Source organism: Andrena cerasifolii, chromosome 1, assembly GCF_050908995.1.
Source record: "Andrena cerasifolii isolate SP2316 chromosome 1, iyAndCera1_principal, whole genome shotgun sequence".
NCBI classification, from domain to species: domain Eukaryota; kingdom Metazoa; phylum Arthropoda; class Insecta; order Hymenoptera; family Andrenidae; genus Andrena; species Andrena cerasifolii.
The window spans coordinates 7,817,146-7,834,385 of record NC_135118.1 but is presented as its reverse complement, the minus strand read 5'-3'; the positions used below and the strand labels follow the sequence as shown (position 1 = coordinate 7,834,385).

General features: G+C 45.3%; 1 protein-coding gene and 1 long non-coding RNA gene across 6 annotated transcripts in view; one reads left to right on the top strand and one right to left on the bottom strand.

Annotated features, from left to right (window-relative positions):
* The window catches only part of Ddr (discoidin domain-containing receptor 2), a 225,705-nt gene that overhangs the window by 52,988 nt on the left and 155,477 nt on the right, over positions 1-17,240 (bottom strand). For all 5 annotated transcript variants that reach the window (XM_076826826.1, XM_076826815.1, XM_076826854.1 and 2 more), the window contains 2 exons: positions 9,827-9,974; positions 5,431-5,610 (listed from right to left, as the gene is read on the bottom strand). In XM_076826826.1, coding sequence (XP_076682941.1) covers positions 5,431-5,610; positions 9,827-9,974 — 328 coding nt within the window. The remainder of the gene's footprint in view (positions 1-5,430; positions 5,611-9,826; positions 9,975-17,240) is intronic.
* Positions 1-17,240, top strand: part of LOC143376821 (uncharacterized) — an 80,133-nt gene that overhangs the window by 54,362 nt on the left and 8,531 nt on the right. The window lies entirely within an intron of this gene.

The following is a 17,240-nucleotide window of genomic DNA, read 5'->3' as shown; positions in this document are numbered from 1 at the left end:
GAATCCGTGGCTTTCACCGTAAGTTGGGAAAAACAGGATAATCGGTACGATGTTCCCTTGTTCTGTCTAAAGAAGCCTGCATTCTTCCACTCTTCCCGCGAGCTTCACCAATTCCCTAAATATAGAAGCGCTCTTTAGTACACCTTCGCATTAAAGTTTCAAAGATTTAATCATCACCAAGTGGTGCGCTACCGTCCGCACTACTGCGACTCCTCGTGCAATCACTGAATCGCTTCTCCAAAATAGTTAGATTTGAAAGGTCTTTATCTTGTGTTCGCTGATGTACGATAATAGAAATGAAAAGTATTGAAGAATTATAAATAAACTAAATTTCGACCGTAAAACTTAAGTGCAATGGTATCGGCGCACTGGATCGGTCAGATTAAAACAATTCAAAGCTATTTTGCAATTAATTAATTATGTATATTAGTTTCCGACGTTTCGATCTTGGTTTAGATCATCTTCAAGGATATATTTAATGGTTTCCATGCTAGACTTCAATTCACGCATGAAATTGAGAAGGATTCATGTCTTAGCTTTCTCGATACAATAGTAATTAGATCAAATAATAAATTGATCACAAATTGGTATCATAAACCCAGTTGGTCGGGCAGATATATTAATTTCTTTTCTGCACATCCCATGCAACACAAGGTAGGATTAATTAAAGGACTGATTGATCGAGCTTTTTTACTTTCGAATCCAGAATTTCAACCAGCTAATTTGCTTCTGTTAAAAAACACCTTGAAGCGTAATGGATATCCTATAGAAATGGTTTCGTCAATTAGTAAAGAACGTACTTTTGAAATTTACCATCCATTTTTAACAGAAAAACGGAAAGAAGTAAGAAACAATGAAATAGGATCAATTAATTGGAAGATCACTGTTGTGTTATCGTTTTGTAATAATATCTCTAACGATATAAGAAGAATTTTTAGAAAAGCCGGAATTCACACTATTTTCAAATTACCGTTTTACACGAAACAATTGTTCCCTTTAATTAAAGACAAAATACCTCTTTCAAAACACTCCAACATCGTATATTCAATTCCTTGCATGGGTTGTAATCAGGTTTATATCGGACAAACTTCTAGACTTTTAGAAAGACGAATATATGAACATAAAAGAAATATTTTTTCATCTCCCCTACAACATACTGCTTTAACCAAACATTCGCTAGAGTTTTTCATCATAGCTTTGACTTTGACAACGTTAAGATTGTTGATAAAGAAACTAATTTAAATCAGAGAATTATTTTGGAGACAATTCACATGATCAAACAGCCTAGCGTAAATCTTAGGTACGAAACACCTAAAATACATTAATATTACGCAACATTACTAAAGAAGTAATGTGTTATGATGTTTTTGCTCCATAGAATTACATATGATCTAACTAATTCCTACATATCAGTTTATTGATATGTAATTGTTGGTTTGCTCGTTAACACCTTTAAGAGTGTATATAACACACCACATGAGCAAGAATGTTTGGTTACTGTAGACTGTATATCCTTTAATTTTGAATCTCGGAGGTTTTAAATATGTTTATAACTGTCAACGGTATTCACCCCTTTTTCACCTTCTAAAAGCAGATGTGTTGTTCACGTTTTACCTTAGTCTTTTTCCAACCGACTCGCGAGCCACACGTTGTGCCAGAGCACGGTGACTTATTTTCAATAGCATACGCAGTATTTTATATATGTTTTTAACTTTCCTTGAAGATGATCTAAACCAAGATCGAAACGTTGGAAACTAATATACATAATTAATTAATTGCAAAATAGCTTTGAATTGTTTTAATCTGACCGATCCAGTGCGCCGATACCATTGTAGTGAAAAATATTGGTTACTCAAACCGCTGACCTAATTCTAGCAGGCTTCGAGGAACTACTTGATTCACCTTTTCCCTTTCGCCCCTCGCACTTATACATCCCAATTCACAGTACCATCTAATCGCTAAACACGTATGTACCAATTACTGCGATTCATTAGTAATCAGTCGAATCTTGGAAATTTCTAAATTCACCCCGGTAACGAGACACCGAACTGAAGGTAACCCGAGACCTCTATTACCTGATTCCATTAGCAATAATTTAACGAAATTATGTTTTCAGCCGGTTGAAAGCCTCAGGTTATAACGATCGTCGCTGGAGCCGGCGGTGAAATATTAATTACGCCTGCAGTGAACATTGGATAACCCACTTTCTGCTACTTCTTGATCGTGCTGCTTGTATACCAGACAGCTGGCCTTTTTCGAATGTGCAGGCAAGGGGAGAGTTTCGCGGTATGGGTCCGCAGCGGCAGTTATCTCGCGAATCCCGCCGTTAGAATCCGCGGGACGAGTAGCGCGGCACAAGCACCCGCGCCCCCATGGGATCGCGCGAATTGAAAATGGAGTGCAATAACACTAAAGCCGACGGCCAGCGAGTTACGCGTGTTTTTCCGAGGCTCTCGTTACTTTTCGCGGTTCGCTTCGAGTTTCCGCCTTTAAACCGTGCCCCAGCTGCGGTTTCCCGGTCAAACTTTCCCCCGCATGCGCGAATTCGAGAGCTCGCCACGCGTAACCCCTCGATGAAGTTTCAGAAGTCTGGTTAAGTGCGGATATCGGGGTTGCAGCGTACGAAATGCTTGCTCGCTAACGGTAAAGTAATATTCTATTTGAGCGAGTTAGTAGTGATTGCGATTGGAAGATATAAGTGAGAGGAATCATCGGTTTTGGGCAGCAGCGGAATAATTCATTCCTTTGCCGATCGGCCGGGGGAATTTGATAATTATTCCGAATAATTCTCGAGAAATCTGAAGCCCCTTAAAGGGAGGAATTAATATACCTATGAACCTCAAAGTGTCTAGATACAAAGACTATTCGTGATAAATTCGCCCCCAGGTGGGCGCTCTTCTATTTACGTTTCAATTTTTCCCCGTCCTTAATGCCGTTTCATAAGATCGCGAGAAGGTGATACAGTGTACCCGTGCTCCACTACCTTACAGAGATCTGTTCTTTATGCTATAAATCCTGCGCGCTTTTATCTCTCGTCCTCGACGAATCTTCCAGGGCAGAGGCGAAGCCAGGGCGAGAGAAGAGAGGGAGATGGAGGGTGATAGAGGGAGAAGAAAAACGAGGGGTCTCGAGCGTGCTGGGACAGGGTAGTTCCATTCCAACATAGTCGCGAGGGAGGGAATCGGTCGGGTGTGTTGCAGCAGGCGGGCCGCCTAAGAGCCTTAGAGCTTATTAAAACTTAGAAGAGTTTCAATCGTTCCGTTTCAATGCCGGCATCCGTGCACGCTACCCCTTTGGCCACGGATTTTCCTGCGACCCGGATCCCTTCCGTCCTCTCAACAATGTTCAGAGCCCAGTACGCCGCGGCATTATATCGCTCTGATCTATCCGCTTTCATATAAATCCCCCGCCCTTTAATATCGTCCCTCGAGTAAATAGTTCCCAGTTTCCAGTTTCCTGTCGCCGCCGCGCAGCCTTCGGCCGCTATCCACCATCAATTCTGAACATTCAAAAGGGTCGTAAGATAACCACCCCGCCCCACAGGTATATCGCGCCTCGAACGCGCGGCCGTCTGATGATTTTCTCACTTAAACCGACCTGAAACTATACGACCGCGCGTATGGCGCTCGTAAAGAGGAATACGCGCCGATAGCCACCTCTTGAAAACGATCTTGCGGATATCCTGGCGATTTACGCGGGCTGATTTAAGCTTCGACAGCCGACGCCACTGATTTACCACTAGGATCACCGTTGCTTCAGAAATTACGCGTAGGTACTAGAGTCACGACGATTGTAGTCACTTACAAATTAATCTATTGTCAGAAACTAAGTAGCCCTATTATTCTGTTAATTCTGTCTAAGACCTATTATTCTGTCAGCGATAACTAACTAACTTCTACGATTGCCAGGCCTGGTAACGGGAACTGAATCATAGTGCTTGGAATGTTATAAACTTACCCCTGGATAACATTAAACTTAGAAACGCTACTTCCCTATCCCTCAGAGTTCACGGGGATAATAAGACGCCGCGAACATATTTTCACGAAGATCCCGGAGCGAAATTGAAATACAGCCCGCGAGATGGAACGCGAACCCTCGATTCGAAAGAAGAGGAAACGCAGTTTGGAGTGAAGTGCGCTTCGGTTTAAAGAGAGTCGCGAGAGGCTGTACGCAGCCTCGGCGGGTTTAAAAGTTTAAGAAGCTGAAAGTACGTGGCTCCGAGTGTGCCCCGGCTTGTCCCGCCGGCGTAAATGGAAAGACACAAATGTATCCTGGGAGTCGGTAAACAGCAGTGTGGCTTGCAGTCTAGCCCGCGGTTCAATATAAATGTAAATTGGAACAGATTCGAGTGCGGCGTGGAACACGTTTGCCTCTGCGAGAGACAGAGTCCGATCTTCCAGCCTCCGCGTCAGCTTTCTGAAATTCTCTTATCCCCGACTGGCCTACACACGTGCAATCGACGCGGGGAAAATTTTATTTTCGCTTTAAAGCCAGTCCTCCGAGGAGGGGCGATGAATTCGCTCTGAAAACGCTGTCGCTGACCGCTTGTTAGACTGTAGATTACCTGGCTCGCGTTCAACTGGTCCCGTGCTTTTATTCCGTGCTTGGAGAAGAATTTTCTACCTATAGTTAACTGTATCTTCAAGCGCCAAATCATTGAATCAAAGCGGCACGGCATTGGAATTTGAAACAGATGACTAGCGTAAATAAGATCGTGTTATCCTCTTATTCCAGAAGCATTTTTATTACAATAGCTAGCGTGCCCAAATCGGTATCGATCCTCGAGGAACGGTAATCGAGAGAAGTCAGGGAAACGTAGGATCCGACCCTACAGCGTTCCCCAGCTCCTCGATCATTCCACGGGAATAGGTTTGCTGGAAATTAGTCGGGTACCTGAAAGAATTCCATCGCTCCCGACCATGACTCTGCTACCCTCCTTTGTAAGAATGGTAAAAGCAATCTACTTCTTTCCGGAATCCTTTTACAGCCGTTCAATATGTTAAATTAATCCCGCAGATGAGTCCTCCCCCGCGTGGTCCAGGCTCGCACCGATAACGCCTGGCAAATTTAATTCCGCCGATGAAATGAAACGAATTTACAATTGAGATTTAACAACACTCCGAAGAACACTCTTCGAGTGGCAATCCGACGAGAGCTGTTAACAAAATCCCTCTCAATTACAGCACGCTGATATACCGAATCCCTCCGGCTGTCTATAGTATATCCAGACGCCAGAGAACGAGAGCGGTAGAACCGAGATCCACGCGAGAGAACTTCGCGGGGGAGCAGGGGAGAGCAGGGGGGAAACGAAATACTATAAGTCGGTCAACGAGTGGGTAACTCGCGAGGGTAGCGAGGACGGCTCTATCACGCTAATCTAGACACGATCAGGCTGCGGCGCTAATCTCGTTCCAGCACGAAGCAGCTCACCTTTCCCGTTACCGCTGACGTCCAATCTGAAGTTGTCAGGACCCTTTTGCCCGTCGACAAGTTGACCGAGTCCCCCGGAGAGGTAACCTCCTTCTTCCCTGCCGTCGTACGTCCTGTCGGACAGGTCAACCTCCGAGCCCCTCTTAATTCCTTGGGGCATGGAATACGACACCAGGCCCTCTGCAACAAGACCAAAAAACACCGCGGCGCGGGTGTAAGGTGCGCGTGTATATGTATATATATATATAATGCAACACGCTCGTGAACTATGCATCATCGCGGCCGTACGTGGCGATGGAGCGGACGTTTTATTCCCGGCGATACGTGATAAGATTGCGGCTGGGCTGGTCGCGGCGGGCAAAGTGCACGTCCTCGGCGGCAGACGCGACTGGAAAGTTTTAGATCTTGATGTCTCGACGCCCACGATTAGGTACCTGTTGTGCCTGCGCGCCTCCTCCCATGCATAATTTACGGGCGAGGGGTGGTAACAGACAGCTCGTATCGGCGAACGCGCTATTATCAGGCGAACGTTACCAATTTTAGATGCTGGCGGGGAGAGTTGAGTTAGATGCGTAGAGACGTATTGACGTTTTCGATGGTGGACGTAGCAACGTCGCACGTTCTGCGGAATTTTAGAGGACCGTATTGATAGTTCGAAAAGTGGACGTTCATTAAACGGTTGGGAAAGGCGTGGAGAAGCTGAAACTTTATGGCTGTCTTGTCTCGAACTGCCACTTTAGGGGACCTTCCGGTCTAGAGCTCCAAAAAAATAGGTGATCTTTAGGAATTAAGTAAAGGAAAACTACTATATATAATTTAATGAGATTTTTTGCATTGTATTAAGGATGTCTTAGATTATAGAAATATGTTTTTTGTTTTGTAATTAATCATTGCAGACGGCACTGGGGAATCGTTAAAGTTAAGGCGTCAAAAAAAATTATTCAAATCGGTGGGACCTATATCTCCAAAAGTTATTCTCCGATTCGACTGAAACTTTTTCTATTTTGAATACTGACTTCTAGCTAGGGGGGAAACCAGAAAAATTACAAGCATAACAATTTTTTTTAGAAAATAACGACACTTGAAGTTTGAAAACACTTTTTCCCTGTATATGTCACCCCTTCAACGGCTTTGAAAATTATAAATTTTCAATTTTTTGTATTTTTTTCTGGCATCCCCCTAGCCAGAAGTATATTCTTCAAAGCAAAAAAGGTTTCAATCAAATCGGATAATAACTTTTGGAAATACAGGTCCCACCGTTTTGAAAACACTGTTTCGAGAAAAACGCGTTTAAATTTTTACGTGGGCGCCGAGTGGCCGGTTGTTGCCCATGCATTTGCCGCTACTCAAATGCCTATAACATCGAGAATATTACGAATTTCAAAAAATCCTTCTAAACACGTATTCCTAAGAAGTTGAACATTCGAAAAATGAAATACAAAAAAATCGACTTTTAGCCCGGAACCTCCCCTTAATTTTCTTCTATCTAAAATGACCACGACTCAGCTTCAGCAGAAATTATTTTCCAACAACGAAAATAACGACTTACTGGTGCAACGAACAAGCTGTCACCAGAATTCTTCTGCGATTTAATCTCCACGCGTCACCACCAATGTCATAATAATGTCCAATAAGAACCCACCACTTCGGTTACCTCCAGAGCAAGATATTTATTTATTCAGTAAAGAAAGGATTGCCAGATGAAGTGACGGATGTCACTAAAAGATGAAGGCGGTACATGTTTCATCGCTTTCGGAGGGCTGGGCGGAGGGGGTGTGGAGAAAAATAGCCAGGGCTCGTTCCAATGCATTCTTAATGCTCCGTCGAACGACGCATTGAATTTAATCGGGACAGACGGAGGGAAGAGATTAAAAGTCCGACGGTATTAAATTCATCGTTTGCATGAGCGGCAGGCAAACGGCCCCCAACTCCGGTCCACGTGGAGCAACGCGGCGCGTTGGAAAAGCAGTACCGATTCGCCTCGCGTTGCTTTCTTTTCCGATAACAGTACGAACGATAAATTTCATGCGCAATAAAAACGCCGTCTCTGTATTTATCATGGTGTTATTCGCCGTGTCCGAGGGACAGAGTGAGGGGCGCAAGTGGGGGCAGGAGTAAAAAGTACGCCAAGAAATATGCGTCGACCGCCTTCCCCCTTTTCCCCGCTGGTCGTGTGCCGCACGCACTGCAATTGCAGTAATTCCGACTACAATCACCGGCCGGCGTATGGAAAATTTTTCGTTCTTGTTACAGTAATTGCTCGAGGGCCAGGCTGGAATTGAATACACAAAGTCGTTACGGTACTGCTGTTATTCACCGTGCCACGCAGTCGAAATGAAAATATCGTTTATTCGATGATCCGACTTTAACCGGAGGAAATTTCGCGAGTCACTGCAGCATTGAAAAGTATTTTATCCAAGGTCGACCGTTTGCGTGGACAGTCGATAGAACTTAAAAGGGAATCCTATTTTTTGGGCTAATAAGATAGCAAAATTTGGGATTTTTTTTTTAACAAACTAGCGATTGGATTCTTCTGAAATTTGGACCATGCTTTTACGTATCTTTGAAGAAGTTGCAGTGTTTTTTTTATTAATTTTTAAGCATAACTATTGGAGTTATGCATTAACACGCCGCGCAATATCCGTCGCCCGCTGGTGTGCATGATATTTATCTTGCAGGTAATCTGAAACAGAAAAATGAAACTGCGTTTTACTTTATACATATGTACCTTCAGGTTGATGAACCAGAATACCGATAAGTCGTATACTTCTTTTGTTACATAAGAAAATTGGCGCAAAATTTGATAGTAAAAATTAAAGACTTTTCAGTTTGAAAACTCACAACTCTTCTGAATAATTTATTTTGTTTTATTCTGGTTAATCAAACTAAAGCTACATATGTATAAAGTAAAACGCCGTTACATTTTCCTGTTTCACATTACCTGGAAGATAAGTACGCAGACCTAACCCAGCGGACGGCGAATTTTGTACGGCGTAATCGTCCACCATGCATAACTCCTATATCTGTCATTAAAAATTAATATAAAAAGCTGCCACTTCTTCAAAGATGCATAAAAACATGGTCCAAATTTCAGACGAATCGAATCGCTAGTTCTTTAAAAAAAAACCGCAATTTTGCTATATTTTTAGGCCAAAAAAATAGGATTCCGCTCTTAAGACATTTGAAAATAAGGATCGCGCTCCCCCGTTGGGAATATTGAATACTTGAAGACCTTCGCATGTTCCTTTCTAACCGAAGAAAAATTCAAAATACAATTGAAATGTGAAAGAAATACATAGTGATGTACCGCGACGGGAGCTGTCCGATCGCGAAGCATTGACCTGCATCACTGAATTCTCTTACGCGTCTGTACTTTGAAGTCATAGACATCTTTATTCTCCGGCGAAGAAGCACGCTCGTTGTTCTTAAATATTTAATAAACAATTGAGCCCGTACGGTGTTTACTTCCAATTCTCTATCCGCGCAGGAAGTTTCGTTAAAATCGTTGCGTAGCACTCCGCGCGATTCCCTTGTTAGAGCGGCGCGATGCGGGGCATCCGTTTCAACGAACCGTTCTCCCTTGTTCGACGAGAATGCGCATAGAACAGCTGCCTCGCGATGCAAACGGCCAATGCGATAATGGGAAACAACCATCCTCGGTGCAAATATTTCTTACCGCGTAAGCAATTACCGAGGTCCATCGATACGCCATGTATCGATACTTATAACCGTGAATTCGAGTGGCATGCTGGGACTAGGCTGCTCGAGCACCGAGCTCGCCGAACCGTTTCGGGGTCAGATTAACGCAAACACACACACCTGCAGTGCCTCCGGATCGCTGGCACGCTCGTAAGTCTACGTTAATGCGGCCCTCGAATGGGCAAAGTTTTGTTGCGATTCGAGCGGTGTTTAAGAGTCTGAATGAACCCACCGATACGGTTAAAAAATCAATGAAGCGAAGGGTACCTCGTTTTCCTACCTTACGTTCTACTTTAACGCTTAAAAATATGAAGAAATCTTCAGGTATTCTTGTCGAATTCGCAATGAAGCTGGTGAAATTTCAAGCGCAGAGGGCTGCCAGGGACAGTATTTGAAAATCGACGAGAACGTTCGGAAGCGGCAAATTGAGGAAGTTTGAAGATTCTTCAAACATGAGAATCGACGGTGAAAGTCGCAGTGAAAGAAACGGTCAGCGCTGCGCCAACGCGTTCTCGCGTACAAAGGGGCCGCAGGGATTCCATAGAATGGAGAATAGCGACGGGGTGATAAAAATGCTCGGAGCTGAAAACTATTGCGCCGTTCTTTTCAATACTTAGCGGTGGACAGTTTGTCGCAAATAAGTACGGGATCGTGAAATACGACGGTAGAAAGAGGAGCGGCCATAAATTTCACTCACCGGTCCATGGACAGCCATAAAGCTCCGCCCGTATGCATACCATGCGCATGTGGGAGGTGTAAGGGATGAAACGGACCTTCGTCGCCACGATGGCCGGGTCGAAGGCCTGCTGCTTCTCCGTGTACGGATTATTGTTGCCCGCCAGAAGCTGCGAAACATAAAATCGTTGTCGTTTTATTAAAGCGCGGTATATCTGGACTGGCTGCAATAGATTGGAAATAAGTGGTGCCGGGTTCGTACGATTTCGAACAGCAAACGTCCACTATAATCCCCTGTGCAAATCTCTACCTCATTATGCACGAGTTGTACTCGTGGCAGGCCCATTATCGCGCGCGCGAACGCGGCAATGCATTAAACGACCTGTCGAATCCTATCACCTGTCAATTTTTACAGCTTCGAAATAGCAGAGTAGCTCCTGGAACGTTAATATGACAAGCAACGCGCCACAAGTACCTCGACAGAGAAACGCATCACTCTTCTCCCCCCCGGAAACGCAAATAACACCGAGGTAGCAATAACATTTCAGAAAGGCGAGTACGAATATATATATATATATAACTTCGAAAACGAAAGAGAATATTCCTCCGCGATCACAACGGCATACCCGTCCGAGCTGGCAGCTCTAGACCGGGTCTTGATTGCAGCGAGCAGAGGAGATAGACAAAAAAAACCGTGCCCTTCTAACGAGAGCCGATTAAAGTATGCTCGGGGAAAGTTGGACGGCGAAAAAGGGAGAAGCTCGGTTGTAGGGGGCGAAGAGGCTCCAGTCGATCGGGCAGACCAGGTGGTTTCGTTGAGCTCGGCCGCAGACGGAGCATCGGACGGTCATTGGAACGTGTTTACAGCGTTAAGAACGAATCTCACGGCCCTCGAGCATCGTTTTCCGGATGCGATTAGTAAACAACAGCTCGGCGAGAAGCTCTTCTAAATGTAAATGCCGGCGTTAAATCTGGATGGGAGCAGCGGCCGTTGGTTACTTCCTCTCTCGTTCCTCTGCCTCTTGGTCCGATCGATTCGCGGAGAACAGGCTCCGTTCGTCTCGCGAAGGATACGTTCGCCACGGGCTGAAATATGAACGGCGGTGGCCGGGAATCCAGCCTCGAGCTTCGAACGACGGATCCGGGCCTAAACGGACCAGCTCGTGTATGCACCAGCGTATACACATAGGTACGCGTGACTCCGTCGTTCGCATGTGAAAAGCAAACGCAGAGACGCCGGCGGACACGCTCCTGATGATCGGAGGGGTCGGTTCGTTTCGTTTGCGTTTCCGTCGGATTAGAATTTCTAACCGGGGATCCCGTTATTCGATCTCAAAAATACCAGGCCCGCAATTTGATCTGTCTGACGTTCCCTGCCACGAAAACCCGCGCTACTGCGGTTGTATATTGGTTTGGAACGCGGGGGTTGTAACGAGATACATGAATATTCCCTTGATACTTTGATCCTGCGACTACCATTTTCGTATTGCTGATTTAATAGGCTAGGGCGGGCTCTGTTGTATCATATTTAAATGAATCCTGGGGGTTGCGGTTGCTTCGCGAAAGATATTGAGCCCGTCAGGGTGTTTTGATGAGAAAATGGGGTGCAAGTGATTGTTTGGTTAATGATTGGGGTTGCATACGTTTAGCCGCGGCAAAAATTAATAATTTGAGGAATCTTCTTACTAGAGAGGTTTCATTAAAAGTAAATAAAACCATCGGAAAATGGAAAATGTGAAAATTAAAATGATACTTTTGTAAAATAATGTTGCCATTATGGGCTGACGAGATATTTTTTCATATTTTGTTTAATTTTGCATGCACAGTTACGCAGCGAAAGTTTGAATGAATAAAAATCATGTAGCTTTAAAGCGTCATAATTCTTTATTTTTTTTTAAATTAAAAAAATTTGACCAGACAGCCCGTAATGGCATCATTATTTTACAAGCACATCGTTTTATTTCTCAGATCCATCGATGCTTAAAGGAGATATGGCCATTCTTTTGCAGTGGTCTAAAGAACCTTAAAAATCATCAATAATTCAATAAAAAAGTTATTGTAAATAAATTTTTTCGTACACTTTATGGACTACTAAATCATGCGTAATAAGTATTTTGTTAGATTTTTTTTAATAAAATCCTTGAAAAAAAGTCCTGGAATCATTTATTTTCACCGCGGCTAAACGTATATAACCCCTTAATTTAGCGCGAAAATTTTTGCAGAACGCAGCATAAGAAACTAGGATTGAATAGTTTACAATCGCTACATCAGTAGCGATCACTATTCCAGGCAAAGTTGCTTCGGAATTAATTATTCGCTTAAGCCTACTTTGTGACTCATAATTTTAACACTCCTTTATTTGCACCTCTTTATTCAAGACGTGTTCGTGTGACTGTTGAAAGCCGATTTCGGCAAAGATTTTTCTACCTAACTGAACTTAGACCTAGTACTTGATATATTAAATGGACTCGTGCCGTTTCCATGAAATCCGACGATGTGCTTTCCCCACCCACGAGTTGGGAGAACGCAGAAGCGAGGGAGTTTCGCGTCGGTTTATTCGCGTAGGAGGTGTATCGCGCCCAACTATCGATGACAAAGCAGTAATCGCATTCTCTAGTCAGATATCGTAGTAAAACAGGGTCATTCGAGGGTGCCAGTTGGAGTGGAAGCGCTGAATCAAGGCTGTCGTGATTTCTTTCCACATGATTCACCTCTAAACTTTATAATTGCAATGCAACTCAGAGATTCGCTATTAACATTATTGAAAATAATTAGAATGCTGCTCAAAGTGACGACACTATTATCATTTAGAGTACTCAATTGAACCGATAAGTGTTGCAGATATGGTCGGCGTGAAACTCAATACCGATAACTCCAGCCAGCAGTTTGCCAGACACCGTGTCCATGACTCGAGGTCAGAAGATCCAATATCGAGCGAGTCGGGTCATGGAAGCCAATACCAGTGAACTCGAGGTCATGGGATCCAATATCAACGACCCCCGCCGTGAGAGCAGATTCCAGCAACTCCGGGGGTCGTGGAGTCGACTCCAGGGAATCCCCAAGGAGGTCAGAGTCAATGACTACGGAAATTAAGTTTTATATCTCCGACGTCATTGATTCTGGCTTCCTGGATCCAGGAGTCTCCGTCACTGGACCCAGCAACCCTTGCGCTGGTAACTTAGCCGCCCTACTTACGAGGTACTCAACACTGACGTCCAGGACCTTCAACGCCTTGAGTCTTTGCACCTCCTATTATCTCAAATCGTCGATGTCTTCTTCCTCTTTTAAAACAATTCCAAAACAATTAAACTGCATAAGGATTGAAGTTACCATGCAACTTTACTATAAAGAAACTTTCCTAATACGAAGCCAAAGCCACGTTAAATCTCCTTCGAAATCTAAATCGATCGTGTCTTCAGACTCCCTCTTCCGCCCCTATAAAGATCAAGTCGCGAACGCGGTCGAAGCACGCGAATCAATCGTCCGTCGAATTAGCATCGTACGCAGCCAGCAGCAAGACTGGCGCGAACTTAATGCAGCAAAGGGTATGGAGGGCAAGCAGCTGTAAACGGCCCACCGAGTTGTAAACGGCACGCAAATGGAACGCGCCCTCTTAAATCGTTGCGCGTAGGTAGGAGGGTGAGACGAGGGTGAGGTTATATCGGCCGGCTCGGAACGGCCGACCGCGGATGCATTACAACTGCAACTGCACCGCGCAGGAATACAAGCCAGCAGCTCGGCGTATACGCGATAGGAATAATTAATACAGCCATAAACAAGAGCCCGGGACGGGGGAGGTGGCGGTAGCCCAGTCCGATATCGTCCTACCGACACATAAAATTGATATCCGTGCTTGAAGGAGGGAGAGGATCATTCTGGAGGGAGCCCATATATCTTGCCGCCCAGATGGATCGCTCTCTCGTGCTCGTTGCCGCTCGAATGGGGTGGCAATTGTACAGAGATTCCCTGTATATTTTACTGGTTATATATGGCTTCGTTTATTACGATTATCCGTGTCGCGGTAAACGCGAGTTGTCATAACCGTGTTACGTGGCGCCGACGATAAGAGGTCGGTGATTGCTTCGTGCCGGCGCTCGTGCGTCCTTGTGTCGATACCCTCGAGGACGGATGGCGCTTGTGAACGCAAACGGTGAATGCTAGGAAACGTGCGAGCATGTGGATGCGCGAGGCTTCTCGGCGGTAATTTTCTGTTATCCAAGAAGGCTGCGAACTTTACCGGGAAATTCGTGTAATTCCACCGAGGGTGTGTTTCTGTTACATTTGAATCCGGTTATTGGACGGTAATGATTTAGTAAGCGCGCGAAGTCAATTACTCGCGACTCCCTACTTTCACCTCTCTTACAGACAGAATATTTCGAACACCCTCGTAAATAATTGCTTACGAGTACTTCGTTCGCATTCGCGGGTCGAAGCTTTATCTTATTACCCAACACGGAAACCGCGGTGAACGTAAATTCCACGGCGTTGCCTAATATTGCTTCAGCGGCGTGTGTAATCTGTATTTTCAAGCCAGTTCTATCCGTTCTAAACGGGCAAACGCTGCAATCCCTCTTCGCGCTGGATAGGTCACCGTCAGAGATGACGGTGATTCCGAGGATGCAGGAAATGTCCCGGTGTGCTCGACCCTCCCACGGCATACTCGGGCTTACGCAATTTGCCGAAATTGTAATTCGAATAGACACTGGCTCGCCACGCGAGCTCTCGGTGCTTTGGACAGCGTCGATCGTCCTGGGGAAAATTGAAGCGACTGTTTGCGCGGCATATTCGGCCGCAGCTTGCGTCCTCCGCGGGTAATTTTCAAAGGAAGAATTAAATCATAAAGTCCACCGTGAAGAATTGTCAACAATCCTCGGCAACTAAAGGCTGGATATATTCCGGTGGAATATCATATTTTGCCGCGATACCTAATATTTATACAGTTACAAAACAATTTAAAATCGCTCGAACCTATATACCTGCCTACGTATAATATTACTCTGCTGCCACTTTCGCCGCGCAACAATATTACGCCCCGACGCGAATTATAGATTCCGTATATATTTACAATCGCTACGCGAAATTGTTTTCGAACGCGCGGCGTGCTTTTTCAGAGTTGCTGGAAGCGTTTCATTGCGCGCGGCGTTTAAAGAGGGGCAAATTGGAATTGCTGCCAGCAAGGAGGTGTACTGATGGAATTAAAGCCAACGGTGCAACGTCTTCCGGGCGAGTTTCATTATCTCGACGAGGTTAGGAGGTCGAAGCCAGGTAACCCGAGCAGGTGGTAGTGGTGGCTCGTCTTATGGAGCCGAAAAACCGGAACGAGCTTACGCGGCGCGTCCCATTTCCGGCCCGCCCCGTCCTGCTGGCGTGTAGGCAATTACTTTCTAGGAGCAATGTGCTGGAAAGGAGCACGCTTCTAATCTGTTTGCGGCCGAATTCGGGCTCTCCAAGAGCCCGCTAATGAAGAACTGTTTAATTTTAACGTCCCCAACCCCCTGCCAGCGGAACACTCGCGTGATCATGCTAATATCGTTTCACGAGGGACTTTTGGTGTTTAATGTTGCGCGATAATGGGGCAATAACATGTCTTCTGCTCGTCAGATTAATAATGTGCAGGTTTAGGGGAGGATACGTAGAGTTGTTCTTACGGGGCAATTTTGTACTTTATAAAGGGGGTTGCAAGGAAAATTTCATAGGCTCCACGGGTGTGTTTTATGTCCGACGATAAAGCCAAAGAATTTAGAAAACGCTATGGATGTTTGACCTGTCTGTTTCATGTTTTTGGTCGCGAAATTCGCGAAAGAAACGCTAATTCGTTCCCCTATAAGCTCATTCTAATAAGCCAGTAACTTTTCCATTAACGTTCATTATTAAACGCTGGATTTATTGAAATATTTAACCCCGGGGTATTATTATGATTAAATATATCTCGCTCCGCAGAGTATCGTCGAGAAGACTGACTCTAATCCGCTTATTGCTACAACCTTGCTCCGTTACGCTAACGAGGAGCCATGTAATTTAAGTATCCTCCCGCAAGAAACGAAAACTTTCTTACTCGACGTATTCCTCCCTTTTTCATCGCTGCCAACAGGTGAGGGAAAAAGGGAATGGAACTCTCTCCCGAACGATTCCCTCCGCAAGCTCCCCTTTAAAGCGTTGAATGGCCGCGGCGCACCGTGAATTTCGTTCCAGGCAGCAACAATTTCGATTCCGCGGGGAACCACGAAGAGACGAAGAGTACGCGAGGAATCGCGGCGGCGAGTTATAACTGTTCGTTTACGCCGAAATGGATTTCCCTGCGCTCGCGTGGGGGGGGGGGGGGGGGATATTTCGAAAATTGAGCGAAACGAGTCGCGGTTAAAAAGGAATAAAAATTCAACCCCTTCTTTGTCGCGCTTCGGGGGAGAGGGACGAGAGAACCCTCGCCCGGATGGAAGCACTCACCGATCGAGCCTGCGCGCTGATGGGGCCGCGAAAAAAGGGAACACACTCGGAGGGTAGGAGAGAAAAAAACGAGCCAGACCCGTCCGTCGGAAAACCGGGGAAAGAGCGAGGAGGTGTGGGGGTGGAAGAGAAAGAGAGAAAGAGGGTGGGGAGGAAGTGTGGCCGTAGAAAATTGTTTCCAGGCCGCGCGGTAATCTGCTAATAGGGTGTCCACGTTCGGGCCGGTAATCCGTAATCCATCGATACCAGCTCGATCCTGCACGGATGCGCACACACTTAACGAGCCTACCCTGTCGACGATAATTTATTCGCGTCCCCATGTGTTTTCTGAAATAACGTGCAGCGTGCACCAGCTTGCTGGATTCTCCCTTGGAAGTATTTTCAATCGATGGGAAATTGAATCCTTGTATTGTTTTCTTATATTATTTAGTACCTACCTTTTTGTAGCAGTAATCAGAGCGTAGTGTCACCATTTTTTACCTAACACGTTGCTATTGTCTATACAAAGCATCCCTCAATTAACTTCCTTCAAATCAAGGTACTTCCATTATTATCCACTCTGTTAAACAGCTCACAAACTCTGAACCTTTTCTGTATACAAAAAGTTCAATACAGCTCCCTTTGTAATCAGCAATTACAGACACAAGGATTGTCCAATTTCAGAGGAGATGGCATACACGTATTTTTACGGAACACCCAGTGCGTTCGCGTGTTCGAGCAGGCTGGAGAGAAATTTCCTAGCTTCCCCCGTTGTCGCACATTGAATTTCCTGGTGGAAGGGGCTCCGTGGCCGCGACGAGGGGACGACAGAAATATCTGTCGACTTGGTAGCGTATAACTTCATTCCTCTCCTTAATTCCTTCCCCTGGATGAAACAAGAGAGCCTAACAGGATTTCCTTCCAGCTTCACAGACCTTGTTGATTTTTCAAACGCGCCGCAAAATCCGACGGATGGAAGGCACGATAACCGTCTCCCGGCTTTCGTATCGGAT